Source organism: Chlamydotis macqueenii, chromosome 2, assembly GCF_036417535.1.
Source record: "Chlamydotis macqueenii isolate bChlMac1 chromosome 2, bChlMac1.mat, whole genome shotgun sequence".
Lineage (NCBI taxonomy): Eukaryota > Metazoa > Chordata > Aves > Otidiformes > Otididae > Chlamydotis > Chlamydotis macqueenii.
The window spans coordinates 68,263,202-68,280,046 of NC_141557.1; the positions used below are offsets into that span (position 1 = coordinate 68,263,202).

At 43.9% G+C, this 16,845-nt stretch overlaps 1 protein-coding gene across 1 annotated transcript in view; it reads left to right on the plus strand.

Annotated features, from left to right (window-relative positions):
- The window catches only part of GMPR (guanosine monophosphate reductase), a 40,421-nt gene that overhangs the window by 14,797 nt on the left and 8,779 nt on the right, over window positions 1-16,845 (plus strand). The window contains exons 5-7 of the mRNA XM_086740173.1: window positions 3,651-3,732; window positions 5,923-6,029; window positions 11,614-11,656. Coding sequence (XP_086596299.1) covers window positions 3,651-3,732; window positions 5,923-6,029; window positions 11,614-11,656 — 232 coding nt within the window. The remainder of the gene's footprint in view (window positions 1-3,650; window positions 3,733-5,922; window positions 6,030-11,613; window positions 11,657-16,845) is intronic.

The following is a 16,845-nucleotide window of genomic DNA, read 5'->3' on the forward strand; positions in this document are numbered from 1 at the left end:
ATGAGGCTGCGCATGGGAGGCCCCATCACCCCCATGTCACAGCACCATGTTCAGTACTCTTTCAGCAACACAGCAATCACAATGCCCAGGGGCTGGATAAAGGGGACATCCTCCAGTGCCCCACTGCCAGCCTGCCTGGCTTCATCATTGGGACAGAGCTGGTGTGAGGGCAGCCCACAGACATCTGAGAGGAAGTCCTTGAGAAGCCGGTGGAATTACTTAGAGGGGGCTGAGGGAGGAAGACTGGAGGCTGGACAAGGCTGTTGGAGGTGAGGAAAAACCAGCAATATCTGGAGGTGCCCGAGGTTATTATCAGGCCTTTTCAGCTGGAGAGCAATGGACAGACCAAGGGAATGCCTTCTTGAGGAGCACTGCAGAGCTTGCTGTCCTTATCCCTTGCAGAGCCAGTGGCAGCAGCTGCAAGAAATGGGATGCAGAGATGTTGCTGGGGTCCCAGTGCTTTGGAGCAGCCACTGGTGTCCTGCCAGGCATGGGAAGGATTTTTGCCCCCGTGGTCAGTCAGGCTGGGGGCATCTGGCCACTCTCAAAAGCCTTGAGATGGCTCTAGGCTGAGGGAGAGTAGGGTTTGGGCATCTCCTGGGAGGCATGACCAGGCTGTGGGATGAAGAGGCAAGTCTCGCTCACATGCTCAGGGAATATCCGATTGCCAGCTCAGGGGTCAGGAAAGAATTTTCCCCTAGGGCAGGTTGGTATTGGTCTCTGGGGTTTTTTTGCCTTCCTCTGCAGCATTGAGCATGACCATTTCTCAGGGCGCCTCTGATCCATTTTGCCTAGGTTACTGCCTGCTGCTAATGCACCACAGAGATGGCCATTTGTGCCCTGCAACTGCAGGGAGGAAGACTTTTTTTTTTTTTCCCCAAGGTGGGCTAGCAAGTGTCTCTGGGAGTTTTTTCCTCTTCCTCTACAGCATTGAACACCGTTCCTTGCCAGGGCTCCTTGGCTGCCATTTTGGCCAGGTGCTTACTGCTCCTGCTCCACAAAGGTAGCCCTCATGCTCTGCATCCAAGGGAAGGAAGCTTTCTAGACCCCCAGGGCGGGCCCTAAGAGCAGCCCCCAGGGGTTGCTCCTTTTCCTCTATAACACTGAGCACAGCCCCTCGTCAGGGCTCCTCTGGGCCCTTTCGACTTGATTCTTGCCTGCTGCTCTTGCACCACTAAAGTGCCACTCGTGCCCTGGCTTTCTCGGGCTCTTGCCCATTGCAAGTTGGTAGTGGGAGCAAGCTCTACTCTTCCCTTGGCTCCACTTACCCAGGGGTTCTTGCTTGTGCAAAACGGCCTGTGTTTGGAAGGGCTCCAGGCTTGCTGCACCGTCAGGAGCTGCCACTTTTCAGCTTTCCCTGCATGCAATACAAGCACCAGGCAGGCACAAGAGTGTTTTTCATGCATCAGTGGCCAAGAAGTGCAGTGGAGCAAGTTTTTTTTAGGCAAAAAGGATGCTTGTCATTGCTACCTGTCCTACTTCGGAAAATACCACAACAGTACCACACACCTACCTCTTCTTTTGTGCATGATCGGTCCCAGTCCTCCTTCTTCATGTTCTCACTCTTCAGGAAACAGGCACTGCTTGGCCTGTATTTCTGCTGCTCCTTTCTGTAGCTCTGTGGTTTGCCTTTGCTGGACTGCAAGGGATGTTTTTCCAAGCTGAACTGAAGAATGCATCAGCCTGCTTCTGGCTACACATAAGCATTTTTTTTTAGTGCTTGTGAGCATCAACTTAGAAACAGATTCAGAAAAATAAGATAAAATAAAATAAAACCCTACTTCCACTTGTAAACTTTGTGATATGTGTCCCTGAAAGTGTTTTTGGATCTGAAAACCCCCTGGCATTTCAGGCAAATAACAGTCTCATCATTACTCAGCTCATGGTGAGCACAGGGGATAGGATAGACTAGACTAGAGTAGTTATGCTGTGTTATGCCTAGAGTTATGCATGACAAGCTCTGACCTAGGTCTGAAGGGTCCATCCAGGAGAGCAGCTCTCTGCAGTACAGGTCCCAGGCCCATCCAGGACAGAGGTTCAGAGACGGGCACACCTGGAGAGTAAAACTTATTGCCACAGGCAAAAGCTGCATCATACTGACCCACCAGTGTTTCATCTCTTGTAGCTTTTTCAGTGTCTGGGCTGATTTGGTGCTTTCTCCAACTAAACTTCCAAAATAGAAGCTCAGTTAATGCCAGCTGTGGTTATTTCCTTTCCTAGGAGGCAGACATCTATTTCTAAAGTGACTGGACTGACTCCATCAGCTTCTTTTGAATTTAAGTTGCAGAAAACCATTGTTCAAGAAATGTAGGTTTCTTTGTCAGCACATCATATTCTGGATTTCATGACATCCATGAACCAGAAAAGGCCATATCTCCTGTTATAGATCTACACCCCCTGTACTCCCTACCAGCTGAATCTCTGACAGAAGAGATAGCCCCTACATCAATAAACCATGCCTGAAGAACTGCAGAGTAGAAATAGGTGGCACAGCATCAGGTGGCGTGCCATGAGTTTTTGCTACAGTTTGGAAACAACAGAGTAGGCAAATGTTCCTGGAGGTATGACTAGATCACAGAGTTACTATGCGCCACGAATATGATACAGGGAAATGCGTTCTTGTATGTTGGGCAAGATATTTCCATAGGAAAGGCAAGCATTGTACAAAGCCCTGGTGAGAACTCACCTGTACCACTATGGACATTTCTCGTTCTCCAGGTTCAAGAAAGATAAATTCCATCTGTTATCAAAGCAAACAAAGGCTAAGCAGTTGATTAGGGGCATGGAGGGACTGTAGAATAAGAAGATGACTAGAAGGAGCAAGACAAAGGCTGAGAGGGCTGCCACTGCTTTGAAGAAATACATATCAAGGATGTAGACCAAAGGAGGAGAAAAGCTATTGAAGTGCAAGGAAAAATATTGTAAAGAGCACAAAACAATTCAGAACTTCTTTCCAAGAAGATGTCACTGTAAACAGCACGCTCTCTACATCTCTGCGAAGTTCACGCAGAGGGAACCAAACCGCTTTCTTTCGCCTCTGGCATCACCACAACTAAATGAATGTGTATGGTATAAATGCCCTTACTTACATAGTCTGAATGTACATACCAATTATGGAACCAATGTACATAATTATAAGAATAGTACCTTCCTTAATCTTTCAGTACTCAAAATACTAAATCCTAAAGGAAAAACATATTTGCCAGGGTTTTAAATAAGATCTGAACATCTTCCCACAAAGCGAGGTAGGCAAATGGAATGGAGGGCTATAGGGATAGGCAGGGCAGAAGTGGAGGAGTTGCAATGGGTGTAAGGGGTAAGTTTGACTGTATAGCCCTTATGGTTAGGGAGGACGTGGTTGAGGGCCTCTGAGTGAGGATTTAGGGGGATGGAGGACAAAGCAGATATCCTGATGGAACCTTAAGGATCAGGGTTTACTGGACCAGTCATGAAATTTGTTTGGCTTGAGAATGTATGATTTGTTTAATCTCTGTGGCATGCACAATGAACAATATGGTGAACTATATTCTTCCTGTCTCTATATAGTTCAACTCGTAAAATCTCTAGATAAAACTCTACATTGTCATCATTAGTCTTTACTGCAGTAGTCTTGAAATCTCCCATATATGTGATATTGTTCCTCTGTCTAGGCAGGCAATGTGGTGACAGGAGAGATGGTAGAAGAACTTATTCTTTCCGGAGCAGATATTATTAAAGTGGGTATCGGGCCAGGTAAGTTAAATCCAATCAAATAAGGGTGATTTATGGTAACACTGATGGAGGAGTTGTCCAGGTACAACTAGTGGTGCAATGCTGTTCGCCCAATAGAATGCCTAGACCCACTCAGGTCAATAAAATAACAGTGGCCTTGCACATAGTATATTTAAAAAACACATGGGCAGGCTGCTAGTGTTTCATACTGCAAAGTATTACATATTCTGGAAGTGAAGGTGCCTATTATTGGAAACACTGAGTGGCCCGAGTTGCTGACGTTATCACTGATGGTATATGTTGTGTTTAGGAACACTTTTTCTAGCCTGTTGAAAAGAAACTGAGTCATCCCAGCTAAAGCTGAAAGGATACAGTGTTCAGGTATCCACTTCTATCAAGCAAAGATAGATTTCAAAATAACTTCATGATTTGTGTTCTGTTAAGCTGAGGTTGCCCATCTTGTCAATGTCTTCAAAGATGAAACGACATTAAGTAATTGTGAAGTATGGATAACATTGCCTCTGCCTGTTACTGTTGCCTGGGACCTAAAACTTACATTAATGCTCTTGGAGGACCCTAAACTTCTTACAGTGTTTTTCCTGCCTTCTCTAATATTGTTGTGTGGCATATACTACCATATTGTCTTTCCTTTTTTCTTTCCCTCCCCTGTGTGTTTCTTCATATGCTCCTTCCTCTTGGATTTTCTTCTTAGACTGCAGGTGGGCTAGATTTTAAACTAAGAGAAGTGCCACTGACAGTATAGCTGTGATCAGCCAGTGCAGTGCAGACGGATTGTTTACTCTGCAGTGCCAAAGAGTTATGGTCCATGAGGCAGCAAACAACAATAAATACTGCAGAATACATTCAGAATAAACAACAGAGATGTCATGGTGCAATTGTCATGGGCAAGTTCGGATATAAAACAAGAGTTATTATAGTTTGTAGCCTCAAAGTGGAAATAGTTAGGAGTAAATGCTGTATAGCCCTCCCTGGAGATCCTGCTGAACAGATCTATACAAGTTGACTACCCAAAACCACAAGTAACAAAAGTTCCTCACAAAAGATCATATCTTGAGGCTCTTTTCCAGATAGTGGTCAATCCTGTGGAAAATTACAGAGGTTTATTTTAAAGCATTACATATATAAGTACATACCCTGTGGATATTATTTTAAACTAATTTTCTTCATACTTTGCAGAAATACTTCTTAGTGTTTTCACCTTGTCAGTTCTTTGAAAGTTCTTTCAAAACTTTTACTTTACTGCTAGCTTGAGTAGACCTGGATATCAGCTGGGTGAAGGTATCTAGATTTCACTGCATCTGGTTTAGAATCTCTGTTGAAATTCTTGTTATCCTGCAGACCTTTGTGGTCGGTATCCTAACTTACAAGACTTAGACGGGCAAAAAGCAGTCCTCATTTTGACTTTTAATTTGAGGACAAAACCAGAGAATGTGTTCCAGAAGAGCTATAGCCATGTTACCGTGTTGAACTATAATTGAAGTAGTTTTTTATATATATGTATATGCCTTTATAAATACATATATATATGCACCATGTATGTGTATAAATATTATTAATTTAATAATCAGATATAATTATATTTCTTGTAATATTGCACTGTGCAGCTTTCTGATGATTACTTATCTCACTTTTTAAATGCTGTGTGCTAATTTGCTTATATTCCCAACTAGTGGGATCAACCAAATATTTCTGCTTCAAGTATTATGCAGCACCAATTTTCCCTGAGAATTATTTTTAAAAACATATATCGAAAAGATACAGAAATATTTATTGGAAGAAATATTCAGATATTAAATACTGCTGCTGAGTCTCACGGTTTGTGACTCTAGTCCTTCTGTCCCCCTTCCCTTCAGGCACCTCAGTCAGATTTGCTTTCTCGTGATGCAGTAATTCACTCACCAGGAAGCATTAGTGATGAGACATAAACTGGGAACTGTGGCCCTGGAGAAGAAAAGGGGGATATTAGTTACCTCAATTACAGCTACCATGGAGTGGTATGACAGCATTTCAAAACTCATGTTTCTGTATGTTCCTTTTATCCATGAGAAGCCAACATTGGCAATAGAGACTTCTTGAGGGAAAAAATAACACAGGCAGAAACATGTTTTTTTCCACAAGAAAAAGAAACCAAGCTGTATCTTTTCTGTCAGCCTAATGAGCTATGCCTTTTTCTCTCGTTCTCTTGTCTAGGTTCTGTATGTACCACTCGGATTAAGACGGGAGTGGGCTATCCGCAGCTAAGTGCTGTTATTGAGTGTGCAGACTCAGCACATGGCTTGAAAGGACATATCATCTCTGTAAGTAAATATCATCTGCTCTCAGGTTCCCACTGTGCAAATCGTTGTGGAATATGAGAATCAAACAGTCCAGTACCCTGCATATTAAAGGTTATCCTTCGGTCATCTCCAGTTGACCCCTATACTAGCTCCTATATAGTCAGTGGAGATTTACATGTAAAGAAGCCAGCTCCCTCTAATATTTAAAAGGACTTGGGCACCTCACTGCCGTTTCTGCCTTTGGAAAGCTGCTTCTTGGTCCCTGAGTGGAGTAAGCTGTTACATGAGCAGACTAGGAAGCTTGGGAGTGTTTTCACATTGAAGGAAACAGTAATTCCTATGAAAGATCTCCGAAAAGTGAGTGAATTGTAAACATAGCTTTCCCAGACAGAGGGAACAAGGGAGAGGCAGGCAGTAGAGAGAAGTCCAAGGTAAAATGATACGAGCCCACCTGTGCTCTACTAGCTGGATTGATTCAGATAGCATCCTCACAGAGGCCATCTGTGCCGGGGCAGGAGTGTTTCAGAGGTGACTCTGTTGAGCACATGTGGCACATGAATCGCTTATTTTCTCACAATGCTCTGGGGAAATAATGAGCCTGTGGAGAAAAAGAGCATGTCTCTGTATTGCCTGCTAATGGCAACTACCAGTCTACCAGCAAGACCAGATTAATCTCATATAGAAAAAGTAAATCTGTAAGCATGGTCTCAGACTGAGCTAGACTGCAGCCTACAGCACCCAGAGGTCCCGTGTGCTTAAGCATGCCCAGCTGGTCAGTGTGCCCCTGACTGTGTCAGGCTTGCACAGTCTCTGCAGGCTGTCTGTGAGGCAGCTGATAATCAGGAAGTCAGAGGGGGTAACCAGTGTGCTGTGCTCACAGGTACCCTCACAGCCAACTGTCTTCCTCTGTGGCCCTAGAAGAGACCATACACTGAATTTTCGATCTGCTGCCAAGTGAGATCACTGGAAGGCCCTGATTTATTTGACCCAGTTGTAACTAGTATCCATGTGAGGAAAGAGGTCTGTTGTGTTGTTGAAGAAGGAGGGGAGAGGAAAACAAACTGACTGTGGATGGGCAAAGTTTTCTGGATCTGTGGGTATAACGGAGCAGAAAAATAAGTATGTGTTACAGTTGGATCTCGCTTGCTCTTTATTGTTAATGCATATGCATTCTCTCCTCTCCATGGCTCCCCTGTATGAATTTTGCAGAAGAAAAGAATCATCACAGTCAGTGATTTTATGACCTGGGCAGTATTACAAATTTTTATATCTATAGTAGACAGAAGAATGTGTGCAATAGAGCATGAAAGACTTGACTCATTACTATGAAGGCTGGATAACTATAGGTGTCAGCCTAGCAGTGGTGTTCAGAGACCCATCCTACTTTTGCAATGATCGTTTTCTGCTAGCCGCCCTCAGAAGAATGTTATTATCCTGACTTTACAAGAAAACAGGGAGTGTATATTTAGACTGTTGAAAAATGAGATGATTCTGTACTATTCCTCCTCTCCTTTCCTGCTTTGGGGATGGATCAGTTCCTGACCTGCTTAGGTCACACTGGCTTTATTGAGCCCACACCTATCAACTCCTTAGCCATTACAGGGAGAGTATAGGAGGATAATTTAATACCTGTCTGCTACAACATCTGGGCCAAGAGAATTACTTTCAACTGTAACTGGGGTCTTTACACCACTGCAACTCAACTCTCTCACCCAAGCTAAAGAGACTAAAGCAGGGGTGATGATATTATGCCTGAATTCTGCAGCATTCAGATAGATATTGATGTGTTTATTGGGGAAAGAAAAGGCTGGACTGCATGGTTATTGCCAGAGCTCTGGCAAGAGTATCACAAAAGAGAGGTATCCTCCTGAGGGAAAAAAACACCATATGAGAGTAAACCTAAGTATGTAATAGGGTCTAGTGGCAACAAGTATACATGACATCCTCAAAATGTCTCACTGCTGTCATTATGTAGATTCAGAAAGGTGCACACCTTGCCTGAGCCAAAGAAGACCTCAACAGAGAGTATTACCACAGCTGTCTACGTCAATTCAGGTGGAGAAAATATGTCCAGCAGTTTTTTTGTTATATCGCTATGGAATTAGTAGGAAGGATGTGAAAAGATTAAAAGCCTACCAGCTTTCTTTATGTAGATTCATAGCTGATGGTGTGATATGGGTGTAGTCCCTTGGGGCGCTTTCTTGTCTTGTCCAGTACTTTCATCAAATTGCTCCCTTTTCTTGTTACGTTGGCTCAGCTTACGTGTGAAGGGAAAGAAGTCCCACTCATGGAGTGAGACAGTGATATTGCTGAACACAGTACAGGCACTGCAAGGAACACTGCACGCTTGAAGCCCATTCTGCAGTAGCTCTGCTAGAATGGCAGCACAAACTGAGATTTTAAGTGTTAGTATTATTGAAGTGATCATGTTTGATTTTTGAAGCTGATACGTTGACAAAGAAGGTGACCGTTTTTAGACAAACATAGTAGTCCAAGTGAATGCCTGGTGTCTTTCTAGAGTCATTTATACCAAGAAGTGGGAGGTGAAATTGCACCAGTTACTTTCCTCATGCTCATCTTTAAGACTCAAAGCTCACCTCAGAAATGAATCTTTCATGACTCACTGAAAGAAGAGAGGAAACCCTGTCTAAGATACAGGCCCTGTTTCTGTCCTGTGCTTTTTGTCTGGGAGCCAATAGTCTCAATTTTCATTCTTGCTAATCCATTGGCCTTGAGAAAGTGCAGCAGTGAGTTACAGTGAAGGGGCCATTTAGCAGGAGACCTCCTTCAGAAATGCCCTACTTGAGATAAAGTTTCTGTTTCTTGTAGGTCAGAGAACTGTTCTGCTGGGTAGAGAGGCAGTCATGTATTCTAGTAAGCCAGCAACATGGGGAATGGAAAGCAGCCTTGCATGTATCCTCTCATTTGGCTATAATTTGATAGAGATCCCTATTTCCCCTTCACCCTGCCTGGATGATGGGCCACCAGTGTTCAGTGAAAAGGATGACTAAGGGGTTCTTCACTCAGCTACTGCCATACCATCTCTTCCTCCACCCAGAAATATGCCCAGCATGTGTAGTTCAGCATAAAGCAACATATGCATTGTTTCTACTGCTGTATATGCCACATACTTTATATATCTTCTGCGTAATAAATAGCTATCTGTTTGCTGATACTGTAGGAAGGGCTGGTTATGCAGTTTATTATAAATGTTGCTTGAAACATATAAATCATAGTTATAAACTTACTGGAAGTTGCATATAATATTAAATATTCTACCAGTTCATACTTTTTTTCCATACTGTATTTCTTTTCCTCAGGCTAATTTTTGTTGTTGTAAAATGGTTTATCTCTTCAGAGAACAAGACTGGGGAAAATAACATTATTTTAGTCCCATTAAAATAATTCTGTTGACTAGAAAGCTATTTTCCCCTCTCCTTCAGCTTAGCACCCAGTTGTCTCAGAATCATGCCCTCTACAGGCCCCAAGGCCAACCTTTCCAGTAGGCTTACTTCAGAATAATGCCAGTTCTCCTGAATACACAGGGGATTTGTACAGATACGTTTTCCCAGTGCTCTGAGGTAGAGGCTAAGCCTGCAACAAGCTCCGTGAGTGAAGCTCAGCAGTTCTACAAGTCCAGAGCCCAGCCCCTGTTGGGACAACCTGAACTGTAAGGGGAAGCTTCCCAGGCAATGCAGCAGGAGCACAGTCTTATTTTCTAAACAGAGCACTTGATTTTTCACATGGAATTGAAGTGGTTTAACACATATAGCTTTATTGTATGGCGTCTTCTGGCATAACTGCTTAGTATGTCCCCTTTTTGTTTCCCTTTCTGTGAATTATTAAATTTACCTGCTTATGTGAAGTAAGTGGAAACATCTACAGATAAAGAAGTGCTGTGAATCATCATCCTCGGTTCCTTTTATCTTAAATGGTAACTCATGAGCTTTTGAGAAAGTCTGTTAATCTGTTCATCATTTTGTAATTTGGTGACATTCAAAGTGCTCTTTTTTGAAGCACATGATTAATGATTACACACTATGCCCATGGTACTCCTGAAAACATAAAGACTCCATCACTTCCACTGCTGGGTTAATTATAAAAGTCAGACACTGAGCCACCCAACAAGAACAGACCGAAACCCATCTACCAGAGGGCATTGATAGCCAGCCTGTCTCAGTCAGACAGTAGGAGTCAGGCAAATTCCTGACAGTACTCTTTGAAGATTATTAGACCGCTCTTTCTACCTTGGCTTTTTCTCCCCTGACACATGCACACACACTCACACCCTCCTTCAGGCTCTGACAGACTTGTCAGAGGGAAAGAATTGCACAAGCAGAGCCCTTAAGAGGAGAGAGAGATTCAACTGTCAGCCCAGCACTCCTTTCTGGAGCTGACAGCAAGGGTGTCTAGCTCAAAAAAAGCATAATGTGCTAGAGGTTATCAGCAAACGGAATAAAAGCCTTTGAAGTCCTACGAGGTGCTGTTTGCAGTGGGATGCCCTTTGAAAAGCCGCTCACTTTCAGATCCACCTGCTCAGTTTGTGTCTGAATCCTTTCCTGCGCACAGAGAGGTTCTAACACTCAGCCCCAGTGCCAACTACCCACGAAAGCCACTTGTGAAATGGCTGATGGTGGGGGTGTCTGGCCACGCTCAGCTACAGGTCATACACAGGCATGCATTGCTGCCAACGGGGAGGTGAAACAACCATACAGTCTGGGGAGTAGCTTCAAAAGCAGGAAAGCTGTTGTCAGTCTGCAACAGACCCTGATCATGAAAGGAATGGGGAGTCCTCTAGGTACAATGACTATGTAGGGTAGAAGGATCTTTCATCCGATGCTCAGACCTTCACAAAACCTAAAGAACCATAGCACATGATGAGCTCTGCTATGTGTCATTCCTTTTTTACAGCTCTATCACACAAACATAACTTTCCCCCATCTCAACCGAAACCCCCTCATCAGCCACTTCTTTGCTCTGAAACTGAAACACATAGGTCTAAAGTGCTAAAGATCTCAAAGTGCTGTTGTTTCTTTACCAAACCCATAGCAAACAGTGAGGAGTATGATGAGAGGTTAATTTTCACTTATCAAAGATTAGCTAACCCAATTTTCTTAGATATTATCAGATCAAAATCCAGCTGATGGTGTATTTCCTCACTCCTCCCACTGTGACCTTTTAATGTATTGTAAACTGCTGAGAAAGTTATTTTAAATGTCTTTAGTGGTTTCAGGTAGGAGTTTGTGGTACCTCTGCATCACACAGCCTTTCACTAAAATGCCAGGGAATGATTCAGATCATCAGAGCAGGTTTTGTTTGCCAGTTTCTGGGATTTAGGAAACTGCAGTTTGGGGGTTTGCATTGCTGCTGTTGCTGGTGGTATTATCAGTCGACTATACGCTAGAGTAAATGAGCCTAAAGAAGGAAAGCAATAGAAAGGCTAGGATGGATTCCCTAAAAACTGATGTATCCCACTGGTGCACAGTCAGCTGTTGGCACGCTGTTCCTGAGCAGAGGCCATTCTGCTGCAGGTGGCGGAGCGCCAGTGCTCACCGGGTCCCTGAGTGAGCTCGCTGCCACTCACTGTCGTCTTTTCTTTGTGCAGGATGGCGGATGCAGCTGCCCAGGAGATGTCGCCAAAGCGTTTGGTAAGGACAGAGGGTAGTGCCATACCCCGCCCAGCTCCAGCACCCTCAGCAGTGATGCCGGAGTCAGTTTGACCCCGAATGTGTAATCAGCAGCAGGTTACATTCGTCCCTGTGGGTGACTCCAGTGAAATTAATACACCAGACATGCATTTGCTCTTTGGACCAGTCAGTACCAAAAGTACAGTGGTCGAAGTCCTATTTAGAAACCATCGGCTGGCTGTGCATGGGGTACAGTCACTGGGACGGTAATACAAAGAAAAATGATAAGGGTTTCTTCTGAGCAGGGTTCGAAAATGCCTGTAACATTGCCAGATCTGGCTGACCTGGGCCTTGAGTGGACGAAGAGATGGTGGAATGTGTGCTGGACAGAAGAACAAAACAAAAAGGCAGGCCAGATCCCTGGAGATGTTCTTGGGATCAGCTGTCCACTTGAAGAGACAAAATTTTATTTATACTGTATCCCCTAGAGCTGAGCAGATGTCTAAAACATCTAAGTTGATAATTAACAGATTTTGCTCTCATGCCATTAGCTTCAGTGAATTGCACCACCTCTTGCTGATAGAACAGAGAATTTAATCTGTGAGTATTTTCTGTTGGGCATGAAAGTTATATTGGTGTGGTCAGGACTGTCACTTAGCCATAACCTTGTTGCAGCAGCATATGTGAACCAGGCCCTAAATGCATCTTGAGCTGACAGGACATTTAAAGACCCTCCCTCACCTCTCAAAATGCCAGACCCTTTGGAGATGTCACAGTGAAGTAATACCCGGAATACAGTGGGACAGCACAGTCTCTCATTGAGATTTCAGGGTGGTACAATGCAAGAGAGAGCGCATTATGATACAGCATGTCTGCTTGGCAGGAAGCTTTGCGAGTATGGAAAGCAGGGGCAGGCCTAAACTCACATTACAGACCTGCCAAGAAAAACTCTGGACCTCCTGGAAAGGTTGAAATAAAAATCTGTCTTCTAAGTTTGCAGTCAGCTCCTGTTTTTAGACAGGTCAGATGACAAGGAAGACTTAATTAGAGAAGTTAAAGCACAGCCGTGGAGTCATTGCTACCAGCAAGGAATTTGCTCAGTCACAGGATTTCACATCACCCTTGTGTTACCTAGTGGGTGATGTGACGTAGGGAATGGATACTTCCAGTTGGGTGATTCTGACATAGCTGCACAGCGGCATCCACCCTCTTTGACAACAAGATTAAAAAAACACCCACCCTCTCCCCAGCCCAGCCGACTCTTGACATCATGGCACCTGCAGTCAGGCCTTTGTTCTGCCTGACTTTCTCTGGCTCCACAGCTTGCCCGGTTCTTGCTGACGTTGTTGTCCTTGGAAGCTTATGAACTGAAATTGCGACCTCACTGCATTCTCAACTGCCTGCACAGAAACCTGGCCCATGGAAGATGTCTTTTCGACAAGGACATTTCCAGAAGTTAGAACAACAGGAAGCAATTTCAAAGTGCTTAAAATGTTTTCTTTCATGGTGTTTATAGCAAATCTGAAGGGTCCTTCTAGTCTTTTTGGGCTAACTGAGCAGAAACTTGCTTGAAACGTATGAAAGGGCAGATTCTGGCCTTGCTGATTGTCAGGAGGTGCTGAGATTCACAGTGGTACATGTTTGAAGGCTACCATGGGTTGTCCCTAGGACAGAGGAGCATCAGAAAGCTGAGATTATACAGGCAGTAGTTCTACTGTGACAGTAGGCCAGACTGACCTGTGTGTCACAGGTACAGGGCTGGAACTGATAGAGATTACCCTGAGGCAACAAACTTACCCTATCTGGTTATGTGTAATAGAGGCAGACACACTGTGGGCATCTGACTAGCTGGAGTCAGGTGTGCATTTGTCAAAGGTGGGTAGCAAAATAAGCTTCTAGATAATGTTACTACTGTCAGCATTTATTGATTGCTACTGAGGTGATTGGCTATGTGAGCCACATAGAAGACAGCCTCCATGCCCAGCATGTACAAGCCGCAGCCTTGATACTGATACTGGATTGCCTACCACAGACCTCTGTGCTTGCTGAGAGCCTCTTGGGCAGGAGGAGTTACATAAATCTATTGGATAGCAGAGACTGGGTGATAAAACACACAGATGTACAATTTCATGTGGGGATAGAGGCCTGGACAAAGCACAGACAAGAGACACAAAGAGGACTTTTGCTTAGAGTGATTATACTACCTCTTTTTGGTGGATCATTGTAAAGTTTTCATGAAAGGGATGTTGAGGTGTTCATTATAAAGCAGTGACAAAGCAGCCGTTTGAATCATAAAAAGTGTGACGGAGTCCCAGATGTGAAGACTAGCATTGACAAATGGCTAAGAATGTAACTGGAGGAGGCAAATTCATGGGAACAGGACGAGTAGAACAGATTGAGCACAAGTGAAGAATTGTGAAGAACCATGAAGAAAATGCTGAGAAGCTTTACAAGTGGAAGGTGACACCATTGACTGGTGTCAGAAATCAGAGGCAGATTGGGTATTTTTGACAGAAGGGAAACAAGGTAGAAGCCTATTTAAAAAGGCAAAGAACAGAGAAGCACTGAAGTTGGGGGACAAAAATGCTGGGAGTGACAGATACTTTGGGAGACACTACTGGAATTCTGGAACTGCTGGATGGGAACCTGTTATGGATTTGGTAAACTGGAGATGTCACTGCCATCTGGGTATTGGAGATGATAATGAAAAAGATGTGGGTTGATCAGGAAGACAAGTGTTTTAATGCAGGAATGAGAGAAAGCATGAAAGAACTTGGTGTTGGGCTCTCAGATGGTTCACATAACTGCACAGTTGGAAGGGCTGATAACATAAACACATTTCTCAGAATGCCCCAGGGAGGCACTACTCTCTCCTTTTTTAAAGATGAGAAGTCAAAGCACAGAAATACTAAGTTCAATTGCCTGAGGTCACATATCTTTTTGTGACACAGCCAGGAACAAAATGTGCCTTTTGAATCCTACGCCAGCATCTTTAACACTTCCTTACAGCAGTGGTGAGAAGAGATACAGGAGCAGGGAAGGAAAGGAAGAAAAAATCACGTGGAAACGTCAATTGGGGACATATACGGGTTTCAAAATATACCTGACAAATCATACTGGCTTTTTTTTTTTTTCCTGTGTTCAATAGCTGTGTGTTTACACATACTGTTGCAAAGCTTGCTGGCTCAGCTGGAGCACAGGTGAATGTTGATTCCAGGCCCAGCTGTGCTCCAGGCAGACTTACACTGCATCTGCCTGGAGGGCTGCCCAGGCTACAAATCCAGGCTGACTCCAGCTGAATTTGTGCAGAGCCAACATGGTTATCAGTAACTTGTATTATCAGGCAGACAAAAGACATCTGAGGGACTCCATCCAGATCCAGCAGAACTGTGAGAGCTGCAAGATCGGACTGGCGTCAGCACACATGCTCTCTAATAGTTTGAAAGAGAAGGCACTGGGAAATGTGAATGAGCAAAATCAGCCCCGATACAGCATAGGCCTTAAGGGGTGAAGTCAGTGCACTGCAGTGGCATTGTGTAGAAACAGAACAAGTCTAGCAAACTCTAGGCGAGCTACTGGGATGCTTGTATGCAATGTAACCCATCACATCCTGTATTATCTAGGGAGCTGTTGCCAGGTGTTCCCAGTCCCCCACAACCTGAAATAATGGCACACTGTCTATCTGTACTTGAAAATGAAAGACTGTAGCTCGGCGTTGCAAACGTCACCAATGCTTCTGGTCGTACAAAAAAAAAATGGGTAAGTAAAGAAAGACCATGCTAAAAACTACAGCCTCCTGGTTGGGTCTTAACTGGTAGAAGAGTAGTGGAACAGACGTAAAACTTTCAGACATCATTGCAACACTGAAGCAGGGTGGAAAGTTCTGGAGAGCACTGGAAAAGCATATTTAATACAGGCTTGTCATTTCTGGAGCTGCGGGACAGTAAGCATGTGTCATTCCAGTGTTTAGACATGCTGCATCTGCTGTAACATAGCTTTTCTCTTCTGGAAGAGCTTGATGAATTATACTGTAGTTTGCAAAAGTTATTCAAGTTGGATGAGTTTCAATCCTGTAATTCAAACACATTTGCTTTCCTCCCAAAATACGCAGTCAAAAGAAAAATAATAAATAGATACTTAAGTGCATAGGAAACAAAATTCTGTGATTCTGAAGTGTAGATTTCATCTAACTGTTTTGCATTAATAATTTGGAGGCTGTGAGACCCACAGCCAGAGACAGGACTAGAATTGGGGATCAAGGGATAGTATTGACAAGGCAAAGAGTCCAGAGAGTCCTTTAGCAGGCCTTTGACTTGTTTAAAGGCCCTTTTTGAAACCTTGACCCCAAATCCATCCCTCCTTCCTCATGTTGTTTTCCTCTATCCCTGAAGAACAAACACATCAACTAGATTTCCCAGGGTACTTTTTTTTTTTTGAAATGGAGCAAGGTTGTGCCAGATAACAACAGGAGCTCCCCACCAGTAACTGAGAATGTCTTAAAGGATGAGCCTTCCCTTCGGTTTTGACAGGTTAATAGTAGTACTTGGTGTGAGTCAAACCGAGGCTTTAAAACTCAGCCATCTGAAACAAGAGAGCTCTGGAGAACTGTACCAGGTAGCTGGCATGATAGGACACCTGAATGGGTGCCTGGCTATAAATATTGCTTGTGATGTGCTCAGCAGTTTTGTACAAGCCTCATGTTTAATATTTCTTTACCATGGACATACTGTTCCTTTCAAACAACAACCAGGCAAAGGGAGGTGAGGTCAGCAGAGCAGCTGGGTGCTCTGCTCCCAGACGTTGCTGCTAGGTCTGCTCTTTGGCAAAGGGGTGGAGGGAGGGAACTGACTTTTAAAATCAGTGCACATGCCAGAGTTGTCACATGTTCTAGGATCAAAATACTCCCAAATTCAGGTTTGTCTACAGGGCTTCTAAACAGATGGCAGAAGCTGAACAGATTTTATAATGATTTCATTTACTCTTTAGATTTCAAGGTCCAGTGCTGTTGTTTGGATAGTGACAGACATCACAGCAAATCCTAATGCCAGACACCTAGCATGGGATCTGCCCAGACTTTGCACATGTTCATAATGGGGTGGGGTTAGTTCAGACTCATCTGCCTTCTATGAAGTGAGGTTTATAGCCCCATTCTTTGGCCAGTTCTAGGAAGAAGCTGGGCAGAGGGTAGGCCTGTTCTGACACATACATAT